The sequence below is a fragment of the Hippopotamus amphibius genome, chromosome 3 (genome assembly GCF_030028045.1).
Source record: "Hippopotamus amphibius kiboko isolate mHipAmp2 chromosome 3, mHipAmp2.hap2, whole genome shotgun sequence".
Lineage (NCBI taxonomy): Eukaryota > Metazoa > Chordata > Mammalia > Artiodactyla > Hippopotamidae > Hippopotamus > Hippopotamus amphibius.
The window spans coordinates 37,929,571-37,952,294 of NC_080188.1; the positions used below are offsets into that span (position 1 = coordinate 37,929,571).

Below are 22,724 nucleotides of genomic sequence, written 5' to 3' on the forward strand. Positions count from 1 at the left end.
TTATTGGCATATATGTTGCTTGTAGTAGTTTCTTATGATACTTTGTATTTCTGTAGTGTCAGTTTTAACTTCTTTTTTCATTTGTAATTTTATTGATTTGAGTCCTCTCCTTTTTTTTCTTGATGAGTCTGGCTAAAGGTTTATCAATTTTGTTTATCTTTTCAAAGAACCAGCTTTTAGTTTCATTGATCTTTGCTGTTGTTTTCTTTGTCTGTATTTCATTTATTTTTGCTCAGATCTTTATGATTTCTTTCCTTCTAGTAACTTTAGGTTTTGTTTATTCTTCTTTCTCTAGTTGCTCTCTCTCTCACTCTCTCTCTATACACACACACACACACACACACACAAAGTCTATGAAAAAGTTGATTTCAGCTCTACTAATTACTGACAGCGTAATTGTGGACAAATTACCCATCCTATATATCCGAGATTCTCAATGTCAGCATTATTACCATTTTTAACTGGGTAGTACTTTATGGTACATCAGTGGGGGGTGTTGGAAGAGGTGTATGTTGTATATTGTAGGATGCTTAGCTGCACATCTGCCTTCTACTCTGTAGGTGCCAGTAGTAACCTCCCAGTCACAGCAATCAAAAATGTCCCAAATATTGTAAAGTATTTCCAGGGGGACAAAATCACCCTGTTGGTAAATGACTGATGTATACCTTCTCAAAATTCAGTGTCTTCAGCAATACTATGAAGATTTGGAGTATATTAAATGAAAATATGTAGTTCCCACTTGTCAATAAATGTTAGCTATTCATGTTATTTTGATTTTATTATAATACATGTTAATATATAGACATGGATTTTTTTCTTTGTGAAATATATACCTAAAATTATAGAGATATATTTCACAAAGGATTACTTTATTATCTATAAATTATACATATGTTTTCTCTACCTTTTTTTTAAAGATTTATTTTCTTATTTATTTATTTTATTTTTGGCTACATTGGGTCTTGGTTGCTGCACAGGGGCTTTCTCTAGTTGTGGCGAGCAGGGGCTACTTTTCATGCTGGTGCACAGGTTTCTCATTGTGGTGGCTTCTCTTGTTGTGAAGCACAGGCTCTAGGTGCGGGGCTTCAATAATTGCGGCACGTGGGCTCAGTAGTTGTATCTTGCAGGCTCTAGAGCTAAGGTTCAGTAGTTGTGATGCATGGAATTAGTTACTTCGAGGCATGTGGGATCTTCCCAGCCCAGGGATCAAATCTGTGTCCCCTGCATTGGCAGGCAGATTGTTAACCACTGTGCCACCAGGGAAACCCCATGTTTTCTCTACCTGTTTGAAAAATAAATTATGAATACAGTTGTGATTATATTAGATTTTTCTGGGAAATGTAAAAATGAGAAGACATGACTTACTCAAGTGGGTAGGTACAGCTCTGTGTTTTGAGATGATGGAGATGGCAAAACCCCAAGAGGAAACAATAATTATTTTTGTGAAATTTAAAACCTCTGAATAATTCTATTAAATAAGGAGATGCTAATTAGATGAATGGAAATAAGTAGTAAATGTAGGTGTGTATTGAATAGATAATTAAGGAAGTAAGAATATAGTTATTGGAGCTGGAAAAGAGATGCCAAGTAGAGAAAGGTTGCTATAGTTCTCTAATATAAACAGTACTCCACATTGGGTGTTTGTTTGTTTCTTTTGCATCTTAGCTAGACTGCAGGTGATTGTGACCAACCGTCAAAGAAATGGAACCTCAAAACTAAAAATTCTGTTTTTACCTATTCTCATTTGTTATTGGAAGGGATAACTGTATTATGGCTGGGGAGTATGAATTTCAGTGTCTTAATTACTTTCAGCTACTACAACAAAATACCATAGACTGGGAAAAATTATTTCTCACAGTCCTAAAGGCTGGGATCACATTATCAGTGTGATCGGGTTTTGAAGAAAATATTAAAGGGGGTGAGAATGTCACATACATAATTAGAAAAGTGTGTGCAAAGCTAGGAGGGTGAGTCAAAAATTATCCGCACTCTGACTGTAGAAAATGCGGATAATTTTTGACTCACCCTTGTACATTTAACAGTGTTTATTAATCTTGCATGTTTAGGGTAATAAAGGAAAAGAAACAAGAATATATCACAGCAATTGTCAATTTAATCTATATTATTAGAAGTCATACTAGTTTTACTTTTCGGGAGGTTAGCTACAAGGTAGCATGAATGGGTATCAGGGAGGGGGCTTCTGGGATCCTGGAACATTCTGTTTCTGAAATAACCTGAGTATAAGCAGTTTGAAAAATGTATAGTTAGAATAATGTATACTTTTTGCTACATATTTTATATACAAAAGTGAATTTTAGTGTAAAGTAAAATAAAAAGAACATCTTTAAGAGAGTTCATATTGTAAAATGAAGAACATATATAGAAATTTAGCCATAAAAAATCACGTGAAAAATTCAACACATGTTAAGTTAATCAGTTATTATTTATGCTGGAGAGGGTATGGAGAAAAGGGAACTCTCCTGCACTGTTGGTGGGAATGTAAGTTGGTACAGCCACTATGGAAAACAGTTTGGAGGTTCCTTCAAAAACTAAAAATAGAACTACCATAGGATCCAGTAATCCCACTACTGGGCATATACCCAGAGAAAACCATAATCCCAAAAGAAACATGTACCATAATGCTCATTGCAGCACTCTTTACAATAGCCAGAACATGGAAGCAACCTAAATGCCCATCAACAGATGAATAGATAAAGAAGATGTGGCATATATATACAATGGAATATTACTCAGCCATAGAAAGGAATGAAATGGAGCTATATGTAATGAGGTGGATAGACCTAAAGTCTGTCATACAGAGGGAAGTAAGCCAGAAAGAGAAAAACAAATGCCGTATGCTAACTCATATATACTGAATCTAAAAAACATAAAAAAAAAAATTGTCCTGATGAACCCAGTGACAGGGCAAGAATAAGGATGCAGATGCAGAGAATGGACTGGAGGACATGGGGTTGGGGGGGCAGGGGCTGAAGGGGAAGCTGGGATGAGGTGAGAGAGTAGCATTGACATAGATACACTACCAACTGTAAAATAGATAGCTAGTGGGAAGTTGCTGTATAACAAAGGGAGATCAACTCAATGATGGGTGATGCTTTAGAGGGCCAGGACAAGGAGGGTGGGAGGGAGTCATGGGAGGGAGGGTATATGGGGATATATGTATAAATACAGCTGATTCACTTTGGTGTTCCTCAAAAGCAGGTACAAGAGTGTAAAGCAATTTTATTCCAATAAAGAGCTTAAAAAAAAAGAAAAAAAAATCAGATCAGAAATAAATGAAAAAGAAATGAAGGAAACAATAGCAAAGATCAATAAAAAAAGTTTGAATAAAATATAAATTCTCTGCTATACTCTTGGAAATTATCTTGATGCAATTTCATATGTGCCTCCTCCAACTCCTTGTTTTCTTGTATTCTATAACAAAATCGAATATTCTAAAATAATACATCAAAGTAACATTAGATCTAGAGAGGCCTAAGGGCCATGCATGACCTGTCCTCTTAATATCTCTCTAAGTCCAGTACAAATGACTCTCTTACTCAGTGTGTGCCAACTACATTGGGTGACTTGCTGGTCCTCAAGCACACCAAGGTGTTCCTGTCTCAGTGCCATATATAAATCAGTTTTATTTGTCTAAAACATTCTTCCATCAGTCCTTCACCTGGCTAAATACAAGTGTCAGCTGAAAGGTTACCCAATTAGAGAGGAAATTCACAATCTCACCATCTGCTTCATCCTGCCCCTTGTATTACTCAGTCAAATAATGTGAAAATATGTTTTCTAAATTCTCAAGAAAACAAATCTGTTACAATTACACATTTATTTTTAAAAATATTTCTGAGCATATTTTTCTTACATGTTTTAAGCACCATTATCAAACTACAGTTAAAAGCCAAAATCCCATTTTAGTAGGGAACTTCTGCCTCCAAAAAATGCTTTTGTACATTTTCATGATCAAACCTCCTCTGAAGGAAGGCTAATTATAGCCTTCAATATGCACCTGGGTGAAAATTAACTTTTAAGCAGCCTTTAAAATAAACAGTTTTTAATTATTATCATTATGCAAAAGCTGCATAAATGCCTTTAATTGTACTTATAAAGTAACATTTGCTATAATCACCTGTAATATCCAGGAGCAACTACAACGGTTTTTTTTTTTTATTAAAATAAAAATAGAAGTAGCCCTCATTATTGATTCACAGGTCATTTTATTTTATGAGTACAAATGTTATAACTGAAATACATCAACTGTTAAAATTTAACATGTACTGAAGGACAGTTACTCAAAATTGAACTTAAAATATCTTGAAAATAGGTGTAATTACTGGAAAAAGATTAAAGGTCAGTATAAAAGATATTCAAATATAATGTTGAATTTTATGATTTGATTACCCTTCAGTATTAGGCATAATTTTTTAATAGAGAAGTGAGATTAAACATGCACATTTAAAAAATAAGATTATATTTCATTTATTTTAAAAATATTTGATGCTACCATATTTCTGTTGTCTCTTTTAAAAAATGATATTGCTTAAAATTGCTGTGTCTCTGTCTGTGTATGAGTTAGAAAATAACATTTCCACAAAACTTTTGCTAAAAGACAAAATGTGCTGAGTCTATTTTTATTTAAACTTAGCCAGAAATAAAAAAAAAAAAAAACACAACACATGCAAACAACCAAAAACACCTGTAAATTAGCAGTTTGAGGTAGAAATAAGGAAGGGGTGGGGAAGAGAGGCAAGAGGCTGTGATAATATGGGATGGTGTAGCAGCTAATTCAACTTTTGTTTTCTTTTTATTTTGATTTCTTTCCCTCTCCACCTACTTTTTATAAGAAATATGTAAAAGATGAAGATATGAAATTTTAAAAACACTGTCTTCAGTTTTTATTTTTGGATAGAAAAAATGTCATTCCAGACAATTATTTAAAAATTAACTATCAATGACTAAATTAAATTAACTATGAAGTTTCTTTGTAATACTACGTGTAATCACAAACTAGTATCTGTCAGAAAATTCTAATGTTAATTTATTAAATCTTGAATGCTCATTTTCATAAAATTTAAATACATTATTACCTGACATTCTAATACTCCAAACTGAAGATGCAAAACTATAGCTTGCCAAGCATCCTAATTGTTACATTAAATGATTTGGAGGTAGAAGCTAAGATTTGTTATCTGTGATTATATTTTTCTACTCCTGCTTTAGATTATTTCCAGCATTTGTTTGGAATGGGGCCTTTAGTAGTAAAGATATAGTAAGTTCTACTTTGATGAGGGGCAGATTTATGTGAAAAACTCACTCCCAACTTGGTCCAGTGTACTTTGACTAGTTTCATCCTCCTGAAGACCCCTTAAACTGATTCATGTATAGATATGTAGAAGAGAATTACTAAACACCAAGTAAATTAATGGATAACTCAATTTATGAAGATACCATTGGACATTAATTCATAGATCTGTGCATTTTTCAGAGGAAAGATTCATGATATATTTTTATATACCAACCGGTAATGGCATATTTTCAGGTTTTAAACTTTTTAGGGTTTTGGTTTTTTTTGTCATAAATGGTATGTTCTGCAAAAATGACAGAAATGGAGAGCAAATGCATTCTAATATATTATAATGGAGAAATAACCTGAGAGAAGACAGATCATGTGAACCAGGACATTTAATACAACCAGGGCAGATAATTTTTAACAGACATATGCAGGTTGAGGTAATATCCATTTCTTTATATCCTATATAGCCCAAAGAATAAAAGAACAAAACCAGACAATTTTAATATTGTCTTCATACATGTTTTTAATTAATTTCAATTAATGCTGCTAACTGTTTTATCTTCATGAATTATGTTGTCTTCTAAATAAGTAAACTATCTAAAAAGCAGGGACTGCTTATTCCCTTTTCTAATCTTATTTACTGTTTGTCTATGATTGACATTTAGTGACTTTAACAGATCAATCAATAAATAGAGTATGAAAATTTGAATGTTAACTGGCAGTATCTTAGTACTGTTTCCCAGTTGATATGGCTGATGATAGCATTTACTTGCTCCTTTCCTAAACTACAAAACTTCTTTATGACCAATCCTATATTACTTTGATGATGCTATTATGTGTATGCATATCTCATTTAAATTAGAAATAAGGCCTATTTGTCTTTCTCTATTGAAATCGGGGAATTTATGAGTTGCTAGTATCATCATAATCTTTACATTGACATAAAAATCACAATTGTTGAAAATACACATACAAGAATTTTAAAATCTGAGAATGTAATTGCATCTTATTTATGAGAGTAGTCACACTTTTCAGGAATATTGTATAATGAACCATATTTGGGATAGCATATTACATCAATGAATAATTATGATTCCATGCTATTTTGCTGAATGAATATTAGCAAATTAAAGTTTCTTGTTGTCTTCCCATGAGATATTTTAATACTGTGCATTTGGGAATGGGTGTATTTTATATGGGTGCTTTTATTTCTTGAATAGTTGGTCACATATATTAATAATAAACACCTACAGAATGCATATATACCTACCTTTACCAAGGATATTTTGTCATATATGTATATATCTAAGAGCTTTAATGAGAATATATTGATATCTATCATCTGTCTATCTACATATCTATCTAGATACACATATCTGATAATTGGAAAGGCTCTAGAAATTAACCAATGTAAAGAATTCCAATTTAAATATGAATAAACTTAAATTTTAAAAAATTACCTAATATGTATTAATTTTTGTAATATCATTCCTCTCCTTCTCAAAAAATATATGCATATTTATATACACATACACACATCACACTGGCTTTGAGAAGACATAACTTAAAAAATGTAAAAATAAAGCAAAATATCTTTCCACTCTAAATCTCAAAGTTCCAATGCACTCTCTCTTCATCATCACATATAATCTATTTGAAATATATATATTTCTATATATATTCATATATAAACATGATGTATATATAAATATAAATATATATTTCAATATAGTATATTCAAAGGATTTAATAAGTAATGTCTAGAGAATATTTTGTTTGTTATAATTTCAGAATGATATACAATGTATTTATTATGAATAAGGTGCGTGGCTAATTACAAATATTTAACTTTTAGTATAGGAAGTTGAACTACTTACATAAGACATTTGCTATTTCTTAATAACATACTGAATGATGAAAAAAATTAAATTACTATCAAAATAATAAGTAAATGTCAAGTGATTTAAATGTTACAACTTTTATAATATTTACTTTTTAGAATTCACATATTTTAATTTGCCTTAAGAAAATAGAATTATGAAATATTTAATGAAGTAAGAACATCTCATTCAATGATCAGTCCCTTGCAAATGTATTGGATGCTATTTTCCATTAGTCATATTTGTAATTTCTACTTTTCATTTGCCTCAAGTTTATTACTCTAAATTCAGCTACATTCTACAATTTTATATTTTTAATCAAGCAAATATACTGTTATTTGTGAATTTCTGGAACATAATAGGCAGCTATCCTTGATCAAGTTTGATTTAATGAGTTTATATAGAGGTTTTCTGTATGTAAAGATCACTTATTTTTTCTTACAATATAAATGGAATCATTGCTGATTTCCTATGCATATAAGAATTGAATTTCTTCAGATAAATCTTATGTTTCTTTTGTGCCCACAAAGACATCTGGATACTCATCAGAAGTGTAAAAATCCCAACTAGAAGAAAAAAGAAATAATTATTCTTTCTTATTTTTATTATGGATATAGCAAGCTATATTAGAAAAAACCCATCATATATAGTTCTTAAAATATTTCTCAAGTGTTGCATATTTCTCTATCAATTTTCTTTACTCATATATTTTTGCCTAACATCATATACTCAATTGATATTTATTGCATGGTTGAGTGAACATAAAAAGTACATAGAGATCAAAATAAATCTATATTTTTTACATCCCACTGCCATAAAATACTCCCAAATAAGGAATTTTAAGAATCTCCTTGAACTTTTCAGCAACAGTTCTTCATATGTGTATAAAATACTTCTACGGACCCATACATATACACACATATGACAAGCCACATTCATTTTAATCAACATGTTTGTACACTGCAACAAAGAATGGATGAAATGGATATAATATCCCTTCTAATACATGCAGTTCATCACACTCTAACTTCCTTGTGTGTTAAAATGACTAGCATTCACGATCACACACTCATGCTCCCAGTTTTCCCTTCACAGATGCATATGAACACTTGAAGACACAGTACATACAAGTGTGTGCACATGCACAACAGAGAGATTAAAGTGAAGTGTGTTATTATTACCACTTCTTTTTAACAAAAACTTGTTGCTTAGTAAATATATTTGGACTACATTTTCTAGCTTGGATTAAGCCACATTTATATAGAGATGCATAGCAAATAATGTTCCAATATATTTTAATACTGCTAAAAAATCCAAAATAAAAATAAAAGCATAAAATTCCTTTACAAACATGCCTAATTTTAGTACTATAGCAATTTGTTTTCAGAAACCGCTTCTCCTAAAGGTGTTATCTTCTTCAATTAACTGTCAGTAAACCTAGGTCTCACCTGGCAATGTTTGCGTCATGACTGTGAAACTAATCCATGATCCAATCTGTTAGATAAAACATAAATTAACAAATATTGATGGTCAATCTAGAAATTTGTCCACTTGTGGCATTAAATAGGTAGTTTAAAAACTTAAAAAATAGTAGAAAAATTATGTGTAGAAATAAATATCCTAAAGACAATAATTCCATTGTTAAATATGATAAAGTTATTAATCAATCCCATAAAACAGTATCATAGTCATAAGAAAATGAAAGACATTATTCCAAAATTTTTGATAAAAATAAAATCCTGCAGCTTCTCAAGACATTTTGTATGATGATTATAAAATTTTCTTTAAATATAGATAAATATATGCACAAATATTCTTTATTCTGCAGGTTGAACTGTGGTTGAACTATTCCAATTTCCTCTGCCTAAAACCTAAATTGAAATCTGTATCTCTACCTATGCCTATATCTACAGACAAAATAAATACATATTATCATATGTATATTGATAATACATGTAAATAAACATATGTATTTAGTATATTATCAAATAAAGTTCAGTTATTTGCATATATAAATAGCATACCTCATAGGTGTAGTTAGGACATGAAACCAGGAAAAACATCCATGTAAAGGGGTTATAATTTGGACTTGGAAAACAGGCATTATTTCCTTTTAAAAAGGAGAGTAAAGTGACAATGATGTTACATATTGCAAATTTGATCACATATTTATTATATAGTTCTAAATTCCTTAGAATAACTATATACCACATGAAATGTCATCATATATTTATAGAAACCTATTGCACAAATTACTCAGAAGAGACCCAGTTTCAAATGTTATAACCTTTTGACTCAAACAGAACCCCTATCATTTTCTGACCACGTCTACAGCTATGTTGCTGTAAAATTACAGAATACCACCACAATAATCGATTCTTTAAGTTCAAAAATCAAACAATATATAAACATTACTTTTTTGATCATAATAGTGCAGCAGTATTGCAAACTGAGATTCATAAATGTTTTAACAATTGCAGTCTCTTCCTATTCTCCTTTAGAGTCAAAGAATATATTTTTGGTTTAGATTATTAAATACCTCAAACCTCTCTTTCTATTAAATTAGTGAAAATCCAAAGGGAATTTCATAAGTATGTCATTATATCAGAAAAGTATGGAAATCTCTCATAAGAGGATTATGGTGAATATCAGTATAGTTAATATTCAGAAATACCACATAAATTATTTCTGCTCAGTAATCAGAATTGTTATTTACAACTCATTATACTTAGCATATTGTCACTTGATTTTTGTTAGTTACTTTTTGGCTTTCAAATTTTTTCTAGAAATATTTTGGATAACAAATTTATAATGATTTCAAGTTGAACTTTGAGCTGTGACATTTGTAAAAGTAACTATGAATTATAAAATTACTGTTTACTCTCCATAGCAAGATTTAATCAGATAACACATCAAACTAATCTCTTTTAGTTATGATTCTAAAGTCGTAATGAAATGTCAGTATGTTGTTTTCAAAGTTGTAACCATTGTTGAACTATCAAAGTGAAGAATATATGAGGCAATGTGCAGATTTCATGCACTGCTCATTTCAAGATAAGGATAAATAATGCCATTTAATAGTACAGATTCTCTTGGTAACATTTATATAAACACCTTTGTGTAAATCCATCTATTCATCAAAAGAAAGAGAATTGAGGAACCCACCCATGTTACAGTAACTGACTTTCAGAGGTGGAATGTGTACATCATATAATTTGGGTTAAAGCCAGTTTATGACTGTTCAACTCCAGGAGGAAGTAGAATGATCCGGGTCCACAAATATACATTTCTTCCAGGTGTGCTTTGTAGATTAAATAACCAATGTGTCTTGTGACACAGAAAAACATATGTATATAGATATTTTCTCCACTGTATATAGTTGCTATTAATTGCAATAATATGTAAGTTTAGATATTACTAATTTAATACTTACACTCCTGTTATATGTTTTCTCAATGTATAATTACTATTTATAACTGAGCTTCTATTAAATAAAAAGTCTGAAGATTTTTTTACATTGCAGTGCTGCACCACCCAGATTCTTCTCAGGCATAAAGGGTTTATTCCACAGTTTCAGGGATTATTGCTGGCAGAAAACCTTTAACTCTTAGCACCCCCTATGAAGATTGCCTGGCTGAAGGGAGCAACCTCACCCAAGGTCACACTCACTTTTTTGGTTTACCCTTAATCTGGTATTGGATCAATGTGGCAAATTGATGATTCAATTCAGAAAAACATTGATTGTTCAGCCCAGCTTTAGAATGCCCCTTGGTTCATCTGAGACTTTCATTGAAACTGTGTTCCTCTCAATTTCCTACCCAGACATGATTTCTTTCTTTCCATCCATCAGATCGCCCTAACATACCTCCTGAATGCAAATCTCCATCTCACCATCTATATCCTGGAAAACTGAATCTACAGTATTTGCCACAAGGAATGGCCCCCAAAGCAGATACTTGAATGGTACTTAAGAGTTCAGTGACCTACTGAAGAGCCTGCAGTGAGTACCCCATTGTTGATGGCAGGTGTACAACAAAGAGCTGCTGGTATGAGGTAACTGTGCAAGTGTAAAACCTTTTACCCGTGGTTTACTGGTACTTTATAGTGGTGGAAAGGAATGCTTTATTTTGTCCAACAGAATTTAGTGGTGATTACTATCAATGTTCTTGGCAAAGATAGTTAAAACTGAAACTGATAATTGGCAATTAAGCGCCAACTGTGAAAGCTAGAAGGCTTCTTTGGTAATGTACAAAGAAGCCCTAATCTGCAGTGAGAGAAAGGCAGACTAAGCTGAAGACCAGGCCCAGGACTTAATTGCAAGAGTAGTCAAGCTCCAAAGAAAATACAACTCCTAATCCAAACTAGGTCTGCTAAGCAAGGCCGTTGTCCACAGAATATTAGAATAGACAGATTTTCATGAACTACCTGAGCCTGTAGAAGTAGGCTGCTCGTCCCTATTAAAAATTGGCACACTCCCTTCCTTAAAGGTAATACAAAGGCTGCTAAGTTGCAATAAAGTCCCTTCTAGGATCTTCCCCATTTCCTCTCTTAACCTCTTTTCTATAGCTAGGGTTACAGTACAACATAACCTACCAGAGGTAATTTTTAACCTGATAAGGGAAAAAAGAGGTTATTCCCCAATGGAGCTACAGAGCCCAGCCAACATGAACTAGCAAGTTACAGGAGAATATAGATATGATTGGATTTTGAGGGTGCTTGACAAGAGAGGCAAATTATAAAATTGGATAGGGGTTGGTTTCTGCTGTTGGTGCACTCTTCTGGGATATAGGATTTAATCCTTGCTAAGATGGTACAAACACACTAACATGCCCCTGAAAGCATGAACAAAGCAATAGCCCCCAGTAAATGAGGAAAAAAGGTTGTAATTCCATTGTCAAATAAGGAAAGAAGGTGTTAAATAGCTTAGAAAAGTGGAGATCTGAGAGTAGATATTCTATATGAGGTCAAAAGGGTATGTCCCTTTCCATGGGAGAAAAAAATTTTCCCCCATGTTTCATATTCCCATCTTCCTTCCCATGTTACATAGGAGCACCTGGAGGACACACTATTTTCCAAAGCTGTAAGGAATGTGTTAGTGCAATGGTTACTACCATCATTAAGATCAGTGTTGTCCCTCTGCAGTCCCAGGCTGAATATAAGTGAAGTCATCTTAGAACTGGCATAACTAGTAGTAATTGGGAATAAAGGATCCTTTCCCCTCTCCCAAATCAAATCCATGACTTGTCGTAGCACTTGTCATAAGCCAGAATGAGTGGGAAGTTCAGAAGAAGCTTGATCCACAGAAAGCTATATCTGGTTAAAAAAAACACAGTGTTCCTAGAGGTTAGAATTGATGAATACCCTAACATCCTATATCTCAATTTAGATAAACAAAATACATTAGAGATGAAGAGTACAGAGACATGGGGCAGCTGTCTCAATTCAAAATTCCCTATTTCTTTCCCAGTTTTTGGACTTAAACCAGTTGCGAGACACTAAACTCATTGATAGAAGAACAGTCTGGGACCCCGGGGAGAAAGACTGCAACATGGAAATAACTGTACAAGTATAAGGATTCTCACAATTATTCATTAAAAGAACTTCACTAAATGATCTACAGTTATCTGTTGGGGGAACTGTGTACTAGTGAGAGTAGACTATCCCTACATTTTTCAGGACTGCTAAACACAGTTAGTCCACTACTTCATAGGGGTTATTTCCCCAGACTCTGAGTGAATAATTGGAATATATATACTTTGTAGCTTGAATAACCTCATTGTGCATTGATTTACTGGCCTTTGGGATAAAAGCTATTGCCATGGGGGAAACCAAGAGAAGCCTCTGAAATTGCATTCATTCTCTTGTAAATATAAAGAATCTGCATCCCAATGAGAGATTAGTGCTACATTTAAGATCTAAAGTATGCTTGTATGATATTCTCCATTATATCACCATTTGGTTCACTTCTCTAGGCCCTGCAGAAGCCAGATGTATTTTGGAGGGTGACAGTGGAGTACTGCAAACTTGATGACACATTATCCACCATTGCAATTGATTACCAGATATCATATTTTTACTAAAGCAGATTAACCCAAACTTGGGTCTATGGATATAGCCACTGAATTGACAAATGTATTTTTCCATCTCTATTAGAAAAGAAGGTCAAAATAGTTTACTCTCCTTTAAAATGGAGAATACCATTGATTTTCGGGGTTTTTTTTTTTTTGGATAACTGTTTTAATATTCCCACCCTTTGCCATAAAATAGCTCAAGAAGACCCAGGCTGGTTGGGCACCTCACTGAAAATCACTAGATCAATAACATTAAGCTATTCCTACTGAATGAGTAAGAAGTGGCTAGTATGTTGGTGGCCTTGTTAAGACATGGGTGTCCACAGAAATGGTGTTGCTAATAAACACTACAAAGATTTAGGGGCCAAATGATTGTGGGACATCCTCTCCAAAACAGAGAAAATGTTTTGCAATTTGTACCCTCCACCATTAAGAGGAAGCAAAATGCCTCGTAGACCTCTTGCAGTTTGTTGGGTATCATATTGCATACCAAGGAAATCTCCTTTGAGCTGTACACAGCAGAGCACAAAAAGCTGTGGAAGTTTAGCAGAGTTCAAGGCATAAAATTATAGCAGGTTCAAGTTTTAGTGCAAGCACTCCTGCATTTGGACTTATAATCAGGTACACTCAGCGTATGAAATGTATCAGTGATGAAAAAAGTTAATGTGTAGAACTTTTGACTAGCCCTAGTGAAATAATCACAATCCCGAACCTTGGTATTCTAGAGAAGGCCGGTCCCTTGTAGTGCAGAATTATATCTCTTTAACAAGATAGTCTTGGAATGCTATTGGATCCTGGTAAAATTAAGACTCTACTCTAGGGACACCAAGTGACCATTTGTCCTAAAAGCACTATAAGCTGAGTTCTGTTACCAAGTCATAATGTTGGGTGAGACTAGTAATAATCCATTGTAAGATATAAGTGGTATATTCAGAATGAAACATAAATAGGCAATAGGGTACAAACAAGCTGCATCACCAGGCATCCCAGACATGTCACACACCACTGTTGAGCCAATGTGTCTCCTAACTCACATGCATGAAAACTCTAGATATCCCTTCAGGCCAGCTGAAAAAGGAGTAAGACCTTGAGCTTAGTTCAGGGATGAGTTAGCTGGCATGTGGGAGTAAGCCAAAAATGCACAGCAGCTGCATTATAGTCACACTTAAAGGGTCATCCTAAAAGACAGTAGTGAGGGGTAAATTCTCTCAATGGGCAGAGCCTCTGGAGTTGAACAAACTACATCCAACCTAAAATATGCATAGAATAACAGGCAGTGTCACATGGACAAACTAGTCAGGGTTGGAAGACTGCCCGTGAATATAAGAGTAGCTATGAAATATGAAGACCTTTGTATCACATGTTAATGCCCAAAAGGGAGTATCAATGATGGAAGAGACCATAAAAAACAGGTAAAAGTGTGACTCAGCCAGTCGCTATCAGTCCACTTCTGTAATGGATTACTCATTGCTAGTATGGATGCATGAATGAAGTATGGTGGCAGGGATAGAAGCTACACTTGGCCTCAATGGCATGAGCTTCCACTTACCAGGGCAGATATAACTACTGCTGCTGCCAAGTGTCCAAACTGCTACCAATAAAGAACACCAGTAAAATCTTAACAAGGCACCATTCTTCATAGAGACTAACTAGTAAGCTGAAGGCAGGGTGATTTATTGAACCCCTTCTATTTTGAAAAAGGCCACAATTCATATTTGCAGGAAAAGGCACATACTCTGTGAATGGATTTCCCTTTCCTTCCTTTAGGTCCTGAGTCAGTCCTATTATCTGAGCATTTACACAGTATTTGATCAATTAACACATCTCCTCCACAATACACTGTTAAAGGAATCCATTTTTCAAAAAGGAGGTACAGAAGTGGGCCCATAACCAAAGGAACAATTTCTCATATCAAAGACAGCTTCATCAAAAGGCTGCCAACCTGATGGATTAATTGACTGATTTGTTGAAGGTACAGTTGAATTGATGACTTGGAGGCAAAGTACTTAAATCTATAAGCTAAGGCTTATAATTGAATGGGAATCTCTCCATGTCCCATGACAGAAGATTCCCCATTTGGAAACAAGGATCTTAAAACCTGAAGACTCCAGTGTTGTGGGGAATGAATCACTATTCTTGGGAGAGTAATTGATCCTGATCATAAAAAGGATGTAAACCTGCTGTTATACAATGGGGTAAGAAGACTATATTTTGCCTTCAGTATTAGGACATCTCTGGTAGTCCCTTGACCCATAGACAAGGACCATGTCCATCTCCTAATAAGGACCCTCAAGATGAGGGTCCACATCATACCACAGATAATCCCTGAGATGTTAAATGTGTCAGTTGAGGGTGGGGTGAAGGGAATCTAGAAGTTGGTGGAGCAGGAAAAGTGTGCAAATCAGTTGTTAGACCAAGACCATGTGCAGCAGTGAAGGTTGTGTAATTTCCCACTAATATGTCTTTTAAATTCCTGCTGGTAGCAGAAAGCTTTTGCCTATTATACCCTCTGAAATGATGGCCTTGACAAAAGAGAGCTGCATTATCCTAGATCATTTCCTCATTCCTAGGGAGCCCCAAATCCAATCTACTTTTTCCCTAGTCATTCCAACTTAGGATAACTCAGAAGGGTTATCCTAGTTTCAGATAACCCTACAGAAATGACTGAGGCCACCCTGTGACATCACAACTCAGTTTCCTACTAGGCACAATTTTTCCCTTTTTTTCTATACTTTGTAATAAGCTTTTTAAAAATGTGTTCTATATCAAATTGTGTTTCCTGGGGAACACATTTTGTGATGTCTTGCTCAAACAGTCAATATAAAATGGTCCCCCTGTCCATAATTCATGCCTAAAGCATATCTAAGCTACAGATATTACTACAAACTTCAAGTAATATGTAAGTGAGGAAATAAAAATCCAAGAGCATCAGAGACTCATTTAGAGCTGACACAGGAACTGAGAGTTGGATAAAGACTTTATGTAAGGAAAAAGAGTGCACTGTGTTTGTAGATATCAAGAATTCATGATCAGAAGAAGGTTTACTCTGAGAAAAGGTCTGAGACCTGAGAGTATCAGAACACTGGATATAAAGAACTGAAAAGAAATGATTTGAGAGTAGTGAGTCTGGAGGTTTTCATCTTAGAAGGCACTGCTTCCAAGAAAGGAGGCAATGCTTGAAGGCTTAGAGGGGAAGGGAAATATTTCTGGAAATTCAGGAATTTCAAAAACAAAAGAGTATACAGAGGATCAAAAGACACAATGAAACACCCCATCCCCTCCAGAGCACACTTTAAATTCTTTAGAAACTTCACTTCAATCACCCCATCTGTAAAAACATTTGTTATTTCTCTTCAAGAACAATCTACACACTTAAAATGAACATAAGTTGATCAACATTCATATAAGGTTTCTATGTGAATAAAATAGAAACCCAGAATTTCTTCAAACTGATAAAAATAACTCCCTGCCAAAATAAAACAGAGAAAAATTTTAACACACAGAAGCATTTGCAGATAACAAAGAACATAACCATTAAGAAATCCTAGAACTCGAAATAGATATGGACAAAACAGGAAGAAAAAAAAGTTAATTGTTCTCAAGAATTAAATTGTAGAAAAAGAAAAAAATCATCTTAGTAATATGGAACATATTTTAGTTTACCTAAGGGTAGAATGTTCAGTAGAATAGGGGATATTAAGTAGATGAACAAAAACAGTGGAAAAGAAAAAGAATAAACTAAAAGCTAAAAATAGAAAGTGATAGATATGTAAAATAGAGGCAGATGCAACACATGTGTAATGTAACCCCATTCTCTCCTCACAGTTCACAATGTAACAAACCAAAATTTAAACTATAATACAAGAAAACTTCCTAGAACTAAAAAAAAAGACACGAGTCAGCCTATAAGAAGATTACACCATGTCTCTGGGAAAATTTATCTGGAATTATCAACTCTAAGACACACCCTACAAAATTCTGTACAAAATTAATAGATTTTTGTGATAAAAAGAGCCTGGGGCAAAAGACCAAGCCGATTAACCAAAGAGAGAAGATTAGATTGGCTTCTGACTTGGCAAGAGCAACATACAAAGCAAGGTAAAGGGTGGAGAAAAAACATACACACCCATACACAAAAGTCTTTCTCAAAAATTACCAAGGTTTTACTTTGAAAATATGATGATTTAAAATTGTCACTTTCAAATAATGACTTCATTTTCCAGATAGATGAAGAAATTTGAGCAAAGTCACACTGTTAGAGGGTCAGTTAAGACTTAAAGTTGGATGCAGATACAGAGAATGGACTGGAGAACTCGAGGTATGGGAGGGGGCGGGGGGTGAAGGGGAAACTGAGATGAAGCGAGAGAGTAGCACAGACATATATATACTACCAACTATAAAATAGTCAGTGGGAAGTTGTTGTATAACAAAGGGAGTCCAACTCGAGGATGGAAGATGCCTTAGAGGACTGGGGCGGGGAGGGTGGGGGGGACTCGAGGGGGGGGGCGTCAAGGAAGGGAGGGAATACGGGGATATGTGTATAAAAACAGATGATTGAACCTGGTGTACCCCAAAAAAAATTTTTAAAAAAAAGTGAAAAAAAAAAAAAAAAAGAAAAGGATTGCTATATTGCAAGATAAAGATAGAATCACAAGATAAGTTTGGACAAAGTCTTAGAGTGCATCTCGTCCAAGCCTCCACGTAATACTTATTCCTCTCTAAAATATCTCCATCAAATTTTGTCGTCTCTGCTTGAGCATCTTCAAAAACCTGGATCCCTTTATATAAAGGCAGCTCATTCTGTTGTTGGACAGCTTTGAGAGTTAAAAATGTCATCATTCTAATAAACAGAGTTGTCTCTCTGTGATTTCTATCAACTACTATCAGCCCTGCCATCCAGGGCAACTCAAAATAAAGTGTTCCCTTTTCATCATGAAAAAAAAAAAAAAAAAAAGACTTAAAGTTGTGATATTCATAGTTTTGGCAATGTTAACATTTTAACAAACTGTATTGTGTTCTGCTTATATACTTTAAAAAAATCAGACTATCAGAAGTTTTTCATCTGGGCTTCACATACTTCCAAAGAGAAATCAGTAGATCTATGAATTTGGATCAAAGAAAACTGGCATTTAACCTTCAATAAAATGTAAGATTTACTTCAGTACAAATGCAGACAACAAACCACAATGGTATTTTCATTATTCTGTTAATTTTTTCAGCCAGAGATATTTTCAAATAATATTACAATTGTTTTAGATATCCATATGTATAAATTATGGTCCTCAGTATGGCATTGATTGAAGTGTTAAGTAATGTTGTAATAAAACAGTTATTTTATTATATATTATATTATAGCTTTTCGTGTCCACAAATATTCTAATATAATAAATTTCCTTTGTAATTTTGTATATTATATGAAAAAATATTCTGGAAAGTGTTTCATATACTTCCCCAGCTTGCCAGACAAAGAAAGTGTTAAGAAATTCAGGTAGATGTTAAACCAAACTTGAATAGAAAAACACATTTTTGTATTTGCAACTAGACTCATAAAAACCTGAAATCCAAATGTTGACCATTGCTATTGGAAATTATAGTTAAATTATGTACAATGCACAATAAGCCATTGTGAATCTCCAGCTATAATTTAACCTGAATGAGAGTATTGATTTACTGAAAATACCTTTAAATTATATAGACACTGTACACTTTTTCAAATCTTTTAGCAAACCAATAAATTCAAAATGTTCTCCCAAGCATTGCTATTTCACTGCCATTGAATTCGTTAAAGAAAATTCACTTTTATTAGAAAAAGTTTATCTTTTGAAATACAGTGGGATTGTAACATTATGAAAATTAGATTAAGAATTGAAAGGTAAGCTAAGAAATGTGGATATTCACCAAAGGATTCCATACTTCTTTACTTCTTAATATGTTTGTTTTTTTCATATATTTAAATGTGTGTGCGTGCACGCACACATGTACATGCATACTTCACTTTAGAGAAACTATAACAAGGGCATATAATATAGTTAAAATATTTTGAAAATTGAGGCATAAAAGAGCAAGAATTGGGGAATACTAATCTTAAATGTTTCCAACCATTGCTTTAAAAACAATAACAATTATCATAATTCACTCTAGGAGATATTAAAAAAGTGACTAACCTGTGTGATTGGGATGAGCCAACACTACATTGATGAAATGATTTCCAGCTTCACAAATCTGCAAAACATTTCAACCTTTTCAGTGTGATACACTAAGTGCTCTTTTAAAAATACATTTTAGATATACAAATGTCCATGTAATATATTAATTCTAAAGATCCAAAAAATATACTACTACTCTAATTGTAAGAAGAAGAAATTTTGTGTTATAACAATGAAAGAAACTGTTGTGGACATATGTAGAATCAAAGGAATGAGTCACATTGAGGTAGAGATTTTGAAGATATTCTTGACCCATTTTGATAGGTATGTTCAAATTGGCTTGTTAATCAGGTCTTGTTGATTATTTTCTTTGTATTTGATACAATAGGTAAATTTTCATAGCATGAAGAAACAAACCATATCACTGAAGATAGATTTGGCATGGATTTATGTATTCCAGGTTTACTAACACAGTAGTAACCCTTCCAACTGCAAGGGTAGTAGTATGGTTCTCGGCTGGCTTCAGCTCAGTTTAGAAAACCTGTCGTAAGCAGTACGGCCCCACAGGGTCACCTGTTGCTTGTCTGTCACTGACTCCTTAATCACGTACACTCCACTAGTTGTCCCTGTTAGGTAGGCCACCATGACCCTCAAAGAAGCTTAAGGGTTAATGACATCTCCTGGGCTAATACTGTTTGAATTTGCAACATGTATCCTCTGAAGATAGGACTGTTTCCTTTGTCTGTCCAATACCTGATTTAATGCAAAGTATGTATTCAACATATAAATACTGTTATTAATAGCAGGTTATGTTATCCAAAATTTTTGTTCTTTAGAGTTATTCAAGTTTTCACTATAATGTAGCCCATAAGTTGAGCACTCTTGTAACTCAGTGACTTTAATGCTATAAATCTCTTAAAATAAATCTGATTTTTTTCTCTTCTTTTCAACAATTTCTGAATGCATTTCTTCATGTATAATAATAGTCCTATAGGCTTTAATTTCTGGATGACTCTAACATTGAATAACTGGTATATATTTCTACTCTAAATTTTAGGAAAGAAGTAGATTGAAAGAGAAAACAGAACTCCATTTATCATCAACTAAAACTGTTCTACAAAAAGTCATTTGGAATAATCAACTTCAGTAGATTAATTCTCCTAGAAGATAATATTAGCAAATACACCAAACATATTAAAACATTTGAAGAGCCAGGAAATTATGATTGTTAGCAATCATATTTGTGCACAAAAGAATTGTAAGAATTAGGCTTATAATTTTTCAAGTTATTAGAAAGACAAAGCTAAATTTTGAACTTTCAGATCATTATTTTACAGCCAAAATGATTTGCATGTGAATGTGATTCAGAGTGTAGGCTTTTTGGTGGATGGACCTGTGTTTGAATCCCTAGTCTTTCACTTATTCATTATTAGAGATCAAATGATTTAGATTTTGCAATTTCCTTTCTTCACCTTAATGCGAATTTTAATTTCTGTCTCATAGAAATTTCATGATGAGTAAATGAAATCAAGTACCAGATATATTAATTACTCAATAAATTATTGTGATATTTTTAGTTACCAATATAGTCTATAAAAACTTCTTCAGAGAATTATTCTACATTGATCTCACTTCTCTAAGTTTCTGTGTCACATAGTGTCAGCACTACAAAACACATAATTACCAGACTAATGTTTTATTTGTTTAGGTTTCAGTTGGACTGCTAGAGTAGCCTTGTACCACAATGCCATAATTTGTCATTAGGTGGCTTTATCCCATCACTATCACCCCTCCCCCACAAATATATAATGTATGCAAATAAGAAATATAAATGAATAAGCCAACTTTTTCATTTTGCTATCTACTGATGAAATGCTTATCTACATATGTTCTAGGGGAAAAAATCAACTTTAAATGCGTAGAGATGCTTGGTTTATCATTAACTCAGCAACTCTCTACTGGATTTTAAAGAGCAATTGTAACAATTCATAATTTTTACCTGAAGCACTGAGTTTCAAACTCTAGGTAATAAGTGAGTCCAGTACACTAATTGATCAAGATAAAATATTTTATTTAATTTCCTCTTGGGTCAGAGCTGAGTAAGATTAGAAAATTCAATCAGTGCTACAAAACTCAATACATGGTTTTATCACTGATTAAAATTTCAGGGCACATTAAATTTGAAACATTGGAACATTACTCAGCATGATTTACACTTTTCTCCTGGGTTGATTCTTACCTAAATTAGACATCTTCTTTGGCGTATTATATGGTAACACAACAATTTCATAAACAGAGCTTGGGGAAGTTGCTAACATTAGGTTTCATTTCACATTACTTAATTGTAAATTATCTTAGATAATAAAATGTGTGGATATTATTTACTTTGAACTATGTATGGCTCCAGTGTAACACATATAATGAAGACAGTTGTAGACAATCATAAAAAATAAGGAAACATTGTCCAGATATATTTAGAGAAAGAATATGCAAGCATTATTTCCCCAAGAAGCAGGATTTTCCTCATTATAGTAGTAGAACAAATAAATTTGATGCTGTTTCTCTTGGGTTGCTCATGTACAAATTGATAATCTGCAACAATTTTACTTTTTTTCAAAAAGTTTAATCTAATTAATAGTGTCTATATTTTTTAAACAAATCACAGAGAGATAAGCAACCCACAGATATTACCAGAATCGCTTTAGTTGTGAAGAACAAAATGGCCTAGATTTTAAAATTACTATTGCACAACAGTCTGAATATACTTAACATTATTGAACTGTACACAAAAAATGGTTAAGATGGTAAATGTTATGCTATTATTTTTACCACAATTAAAAGTAAAAGAAGTCACTAGGTTAAGTGTTTTAAGTAAGAAAGAACATTAGAATGATAAAAATTCAAATGGACTTATACCTGGATGCATATGGGTGGCTTAAAGTAAATTTTAAAATATTCATTTGTGCTTTCTTTTGTATAAACTTTATTGACTATGTGTTGCTTCACACTAGCATTCATTTGAAAAATGATTCAAAATAAGCGGTGCTGGGAAAACTGGACAGATATGTGTAAAAGAATGAAATTAGAACACTCCCTAATGCCATACACAAAAATAAACTCAAATGGATTAAAGACCTAAATGTAACACCAGACATTGTAAAGCTTGTAGAGGTAAAGAAAGAAAAACATTTTTCACATAAATCACAGCAACATCTTTTTTTGACCCACCTCCTAGAGTAATGAAAAGTAAAACAAAAATAAATAAATGGAGCCTAATTAAACTTAAAAGCAACTGACAAAGGATTAATCTCAAAAATATACAAGC

General features: G+C 33.3%; 1 protein-coding gene across 1 annotated transcript in view; it reads right to left on the bottom strand.

Moving 5' to 3' along the window:
* Positions 1 to 7,320: 7,320 nt before the first annotated feature.
* The window catches only part of TECRL (trans-2,3-enoyl-CoA reductase like), a 106,126-nt gene continuing 90,722 nt past the window's right edge, over positions 7,321 to 22,724 (bottom strand). The window contains exons 9-12 of the mRNA XM_057727847.1: positions 19,418 to 19,475; positions 9,207 to 9,292; positions 8,631 to 8,676; positions 7,321 to 7,748 (exon numbers count right to left, since the gene is read on the bottom strand). Coding sequence (XP_057583830.1) covers positions 7,621 to 7,748; positions 8,631 to 8,676; positions 9,207 to 9,292; positions 19,418 to 19,475 — 318 coding nt within the window. The 3' untranslated portion in view covers positions 7,321 to 7,620. The remainder of the gene's footprint in view (positions 7,749 to 8,630; positions 8,677 to 9,206; positions 9,293 to 19,417; positions 19,476 to 22,724) is intronic.